General features: G+C 44.7%; 1 protein-coding gene across 1 annotated transcript in view; it reads right to left on the reverse strand.

Moving 5' to 3' along the window:
• Nucleotides 1–6,274, reverse strand: part of LOC144498568 (F-actin-capping protein subunit alpha-2) — a 40,615-nt gene extending 34,341 nt beyond the window's left edge. Inside the window, exon 1 of the mRNA XM_078219877.1 lies at nucleotides 6,040–6,274. Within this exon, the coding sequence (XP_078076003.1) occupies nucleotides 6,040–6,078 (39 nt within the window). The 5' untranslated portion in view covers nucleotides 6,079–6,274. The remainder of the gene's footprint in view (nucleotides 1–6,039) is intronic.
• Nucleotides 6,275–6,548: the final 274 nt, after the last annotated feature.

Genomic DNA, 6,548 nt, shown 5'->3' on the forward strand with positions numbered 1-6,548 from the left:
CACTCTAAAATCAACACGTAACAATTTATTTCACTAACAATGAACAAATTAATTAAACTATTAACAAACCAAATAAATCCCTAACTATTAACTATTCCCGAATAAAACAAGATTCTAATGGTATGCTGTTCCAGTAAATACAATTCCCACTTATTAATAAAAAAAATAGAATTTAGTCACTCTCTAAACTCCAACCAGGTTTTGTCTCTTCTGGGTCTTGCTATTGAGATGGTGCTTTCTCCAAGGCATAGGTGAAGCTATGAGAGCCAGAGATTCAGTCTCGCTGAGAGCTGTTATTTCTGGCAGGTGGCAGTTGCTCTTTCTGTCCCGCTGCCCCCTACTTTTACACCTATGACATATTAATATTTCCCACAATAGGATTGGTCCTAGGTTGTCAAAACTATCTGATTTAAATTTAATAGGTTCTTGGTATCCAAGTGCCTGATTCAAATTAATTGGTTAAATTCAAAAGACTGTTGTCTTGGTAAAAACTACTGCTTGGCCTTTTGATACAAATGTTTCAGTTTGGGGCTCCCAATGTGCTTGCATTTTTAAAAAAAAACTCTAAAGCACAGAAAAAGCACCAGCCTTTAAAAGGAGCATGCAATATTTTCTCCCTCCCATTTTACAATTTTAGAAACACCAATCTACAATTACTGTCCCCAACTTCACAACAAATCCTTTGCCCTGGCACAATTTAGCCAAATGCTTATTTTTCTTGTTTTCTTGTCCCATTTTACTACATGGCTGGGGCAATAAAATGAAGGCTACCACTCTAAGATTCTGCTCCTAAACTTGCTTATCTAAATTTACCTTCATATCTTTCCTTACCTACATGTGCCACGATAACTAGTGGTATGTTATCTCACATCTTACACAATCTTTTCCAGTCTACTTAATGTTCCCTTTATATTGGGATAGGACACAATGAAATATCTGGGACAGTTGGTCTGGACTGCAATAGACTATCAGACCCCTCGTAGCGACTGAATTCTCTACACTACCGCATTTCTAGCCGTGCTGCTGCTAATCTCTCTCCTTTAAGCCTCTTGTTTGTCGGTGTTATTGATATCAATTGAAAGTCCATAATGGATTCAAATACCAATTTCCCAAATCATATTTAATATTAAAAACTGAACATCTATAATAAATGAATGCCAATGAATATTGCAACATAAAATCTGCTAGAATGTGTTTTTCTGAAATTGGGTCAGCAATGCTCAGAAGGACCATAAATGTCACATGATGCATACCAGACCAGACACCGAATATTGCTCCATTATTACAAATCTGATAACTGTAATTATTTGAGAATTGCTAACAAGAAGGATTCCTAATTAATCTTTATAAAGAGAACATAAAAGCCAGGATGGAGAAAAGAGAACATAATTGGTCAGACTGACTTCTATTAAACACCAGAGTTTGCTAATAAAAAGTGACGGGACGTGTTTACACTGCGAGCTCAACTACCCGGCTCCCTGCAATCTCCTTTAACTTGGTTAGGACACTTTAGGGAATAGAAATACGGTATAGCTTAGATGTAGTTAGCTGATTTATCCCCTAGTCATCACGCTCCATTCTAGTGAAAACACATCTGATTGCCTTTGGGACAATGTGGCTAAAACGTTGCTCAAAATTGGCCAATGACGATTTTTTTTCTTATTGCCTTGAGTGTGCACGCAGGCATGTATGTTCAGGGTGGGGGAGAGGGCAGCACAGAGGGCAAGTAGGAATGGTGTCTAGAGGTTGTACCATGTCAGGATGGGATAGGATCAGTGAACTGGTTGATCTTTCTTTACCTTATATCGTGTAAAAATTGGTTCAGCATTTTGTTCTAAGCAATATATTTTTCAAGCATAAAGTATTTTGCTGGAATTTTGTAAAATATGTAGAAGTTTGGAGAAGCTTTTTCCACCATTAGCACTAAGTCAATTTTAAAAAACAGGGGAAGTTGTGTTTGCAGTAAATTTAAAATAGATTTCGACAAGGAGCAGGATACACGGCAATTTACAAAGCTATATTTTCTTCTCAAAATGAACAGCAACTGATAGATCATAAATTAAGTCCATCAATCAATGCTTGTGATTTCAGCATATAGTTCCAAGACCTAAATCAGCAAAGGCAGCAGTCAGAGACAAGTTGGCAATTTTAGACCTGGAGGAAGTCGTTTTATAATCTCAGACACACTTTTCTAATTTGATGGAATATAAATGAATTTTAGCGAGTTTCCAAAAAAGTTTTTTTTTAAATAAGCATAGAAAACATTCTAACTAAAAAGATTACTGTAACATGACTACATTTACCATAATGTTCATTAAACTTAGCACACTACAAATTACAAATGGTTTGACATGCTTTAAAAGTAGTACGGTATTTCATTGTTTTTCTCTGGATAAGTTTATTGAAATGATCCATGTCACTCAGAAATGAAACTCCTTTACAACTTAAAAAACTTGACTAAAGCTCTTTGTTCTTGCCAAAGAATGTAAGTGAACTATCATGTGCATAAAGCAATATTTCAAAGACTGAAAAGACTTCCAGAAAAGGAAGAAAATGTGAGATGCGTATTTGACATAAAGAACAAAGAACAATACAGCACAGGAACAGGCCCTTCGGCCCTCCAAGCCCGCGCCGCTCCCCGGTCCAGGATTGAATCCTGAATCCAGGATCCCCGCCCAATTTTCCAGCCTATCTACATACCAATATCCTATCCACCGAGCTGTCCCTCACAGCTACGATGCTTTGTTCATTACAACCTATTAACTCACCCCCACCCCCCCATTCCAGACCATGTGATCTCCAGGGAGAGGCGAAAACCCAGAGTGAAAAACCCCAGGGCCAATATGGGGAAAAAAAATCTGGGAAATTCCTCTCCGACCCCCTGAGGCGATCGAAACGAGTCCAGGAGATCACAATGGCCCCGATCGGAAAATGCTTCCCAACCCTAGTCATTTCCACTTCCACGAACACCATATGAATTCCCTGCCCCCGAGACAGGTTCCCAACTATCCGCAGTCTCACTCTGTACTGGCACCAGCAAGATGATCATAGAATGAAGCCTTGAAACGAGAAACCAGGAACAATTAGCCCGCGCCGCTCCCTGGTCCAAACTAGACCACTCTTTTGTATCCCTCCATTCCCACTCCGTTCATATAGCTGTCTAGATAAGTCTTAAACGTTCCCAGTGTGTCCGCCTCCACCACCTTGCCCGGCAACACATTCCAGGCCCCCACGACCCTCTGTGTGAAATATGTCCTTCTGATATCTGTGTTAAACCTCCCCCCCTTCACCTTGAACCTATGACCCCTCGTGAACGTCACCACCGACCCGGGGAAAAGCTTCCCACCGTTCACCCTATCTATGCCTTTCATAATTTTATACACCTCTATTAAGTCTCCCCTCATCCTCCGTCTTTCCAAGGAGAACAACCCCAGTTTCCCCAATCTCTCCTCATAACCAAGCCCCTCCATACCAAGCAACATCCTGGTAAACCTCCTCTGTACTCTCTCCAAAGCCTCCACGTCCTTCTGGTAGTGTGGCGACCAGAACTGGACGCAGTATTCCAAATGCGGCCGAACCAACGTTCTATACATCTGCAACATCAGACCCCAACTTTTATACTCTATGCCCCGTCCTATAAAGGCAAGCATGCCATATGCCTTCTTCACCACCTTCTCCACCTGTGACGTCACCTTCAAAGATCTGTGGACTTGCACACCCAGGTCCCTCTGCGTCTCTACACCCTTTATGGTTCTTCCATTTATCGTGTAGCTCCTCCCTACATTATTCCCACCAAAATGCATCACTTCGCATTTATCAGGATTGAACTCCATCTGCCATTTCCTTGCCCAAATTTCCAGCCTATCTATATCCTTCTGTAGCCTCTGACAATGTTCCTCACTATCTGCAAGTCCTGCCAGTTTTGTGTCGTCCGCAAACTTACTGATCACCCCAGTTACTCCTTCTTCCAAACAGCAGAGGTCCCAATACAGAGCCCTGTGGTACACCACTAGTCACAGGCCTCCAGCCGGAAAAAGACCCTTCCACTACCACCCTCTGTCTTCTATGACCAAGCCAGTTCTCCACCCATCTAGCCACCTCCCCCTTTATCCCATGGGATCCAACCTTTTTCACTAGCCTACCATGAGGGACTTTGTCAAATGCTTTACTAAAGTCCATATAGACAACATCCACGGCCCTTCCTTCGTCAACCATTTTGGTCACTTCTTCAAAATTTTGGTCACTTCTTCAAAATACCTGGTAGCAAATCCACAATTTCAGTTTACTAACCACTGCTACACAAAATATAATCTCTTGCTCCAGAACTAACAAAAACAATAGTTATAGGAGCATCAGCTTATAACTGGACTTTGAAATTTCAATATTGACATTTCACAAATCAAATATCATAAATGGTTGAATGTTCACTTAAGAAACAAACTTCATTTAAGACTTCAGATTGCTACATGACAGTCCCAAATTTACAGGTGCAATGAAGAACGCCAACTTCATATTGCAATGCATTAAAACAATCTAAAACTATACTGAGACATTTAAAGAATTAAACAATTCAGCTTCAATAAACAGCCCTTATGCCAATCTTAGTTAACAAGTTAATCACAAACGCTCCTTCATCCATTTCAGGCAATTCTTAATGTTAAATGCTCTTGTTCCTCACCTAACCGTAACAGATTGAATTAGATTTGCTACAATCCTACTTTGCATAATGTCACAAAACTCTACGCAGCTTATTAAACCCATTAGAGGAAAATACCTTAAGTACAGCAAAACTACTTTGAACAAACTGGAACACCACAGATCTACAGTTTTGTCCTTTGTGTGAAAGCCACCATTCTATTTACATCATGTGACAGGAACAAAAGTGTACAAGACTCTGATGAAGACCAAGTGACAAGAACAAAGTGTTACTAGGGAAACTAAAGTTAGCCGCCTTGATATTCACTCTTGTAAGTCTTAAAAATAATTTATGACAGGCATCAAGTTGCAAATGGAGTTAAGTGCCTAATGACATCCGAAACAGTGAGATAAAGCTCAGAGAATTTCTGATCCAAAGTAAAATCTGACATAGTTTACGGCCTGCAGTTCTAATTTTGCAGCGTTTGGCACTGAACTCCTTCAGATGCTATGATTCTGATTGTATGTGCCTGGTTGGCGGCGGCGGCGGCGGGGGGGGGGGGGGGTGCGGTGCAAAAGAGCGTTCATGAAAGCTGCCACTTCTGGTAACTGGGAACAATAGGCGGCGAAGCCAGTTAAACAAATCACAGTTTTGTCATCTTAGCTGGTGGGAAATGTATTAAAACGTGATAAAATGGGAGGAAAACTATGTGCAGTACCATACAGCCCGAGCATTTCTCTCAGTACTTGCTGACTGTTGTTACCCTAAAAGCAGCTACTTCAGCTTCCTCGCTGGCTCAATCGGGTGGGTTTTGGGATTGACAATTTGTGAAGAAGAGATCAGAAACAGGCGGGCACCCGGCTTCTGATCCACACCACGCCCCGGTCACTGGACCCAAAGCCAGCCACCCCTGGAGCTAACCTCCAGCAGGCCGGCTATCGCCGTCTGGGAGCGGCCACCCCACACAGTTTTATCCGCCCCCAGCCCAGACATTGGGGGGGAGGGGGAGGTTTGACAGGTCAGGGACCCCGCCCCGAGCGCCCAACCCTGCTTCCCGGGCCCTAACCCAGGCCCTGCCCCTCTCCGCTTTATTTTTGAAAAGGGAAAGGGAGGACTGACCAGACGGGTCAGCATGAGAGGACCGTACAAGGACTGCGGCCGGCGGCGGCCGCCGAGCTAAAAATAAAGTGGCTCCGGCCCAAAAAAAAGCAACCGCCCTGGGCTGGGTAGGGCCGGGACCCCCCTCCACACACACCCCCCCACCCACCCACCCTAACCTCGCTAACAGCCGCTGCGGCCCGGCGATCCTCACACCTTTCTAAAGGGGTGCAGAGAGAGAGGGAGTGAGCAGAGCGGCTCACTCACTCCCTCTCTGAGCCGTTCGCAGCCGCTGCCGCTCTCACCTTCTCCTCCTCCGATACCTGCTCCTCATGATCCGCCATCTTGGCCCGGCCTGTAAATAACTGACGCGCAGCCCCGCGCCCGCCCGCCGCATGCTGGGTAAGGTGCCGGCGTGCACGCACGCAAACACGCGCGCGCGCCACGCCCCCCCCCCCCCGGCGCGCGAGCGTGCACCCCGGGCGCGCGCGCCCTCCTCGCTGTCCCCTCCAGTACGCGTGCGCGCGCGCCCACAGCCACGCCCACACGCGCGAGCGAGCTAGCTCACACCCTTCCGCAGGCGCAGCCAGATGCTTAGGTAACTTCATTGCAGTGTTAATGTAAGGCCTACTGATGACACCACGGTTGACGCCTTCCGCGACCGCTGGGTGCCGCAGGGGCTGGGGTGTATTATCGACCCCGATAATCACCTTTTGGTTTGACGTTTTAAGTTTCCTTTCGACTTTGTTTTTGGTTCGGGCTGTTCCCCCCTTCCTTTTGGGGAGCTGCCCCTTTTACTTTGTCCCTAAGTTAA

The sequence above is a fragment of the Mustelus asterias genome, chromosome 9, assembly GCF_964213995.1.
Source record: "Mustelus asterias chromosome 9, sMusAst1.hap1.1, whole genome shotgun sequence".
In the NCBI taxonomy this organism is placed as follows: Eukaryota; Metazoa; Chordata; class Chondrichthyes; order Carcharhiniformes; family Triakidae; genus Mustelus; species Mustelus asterias.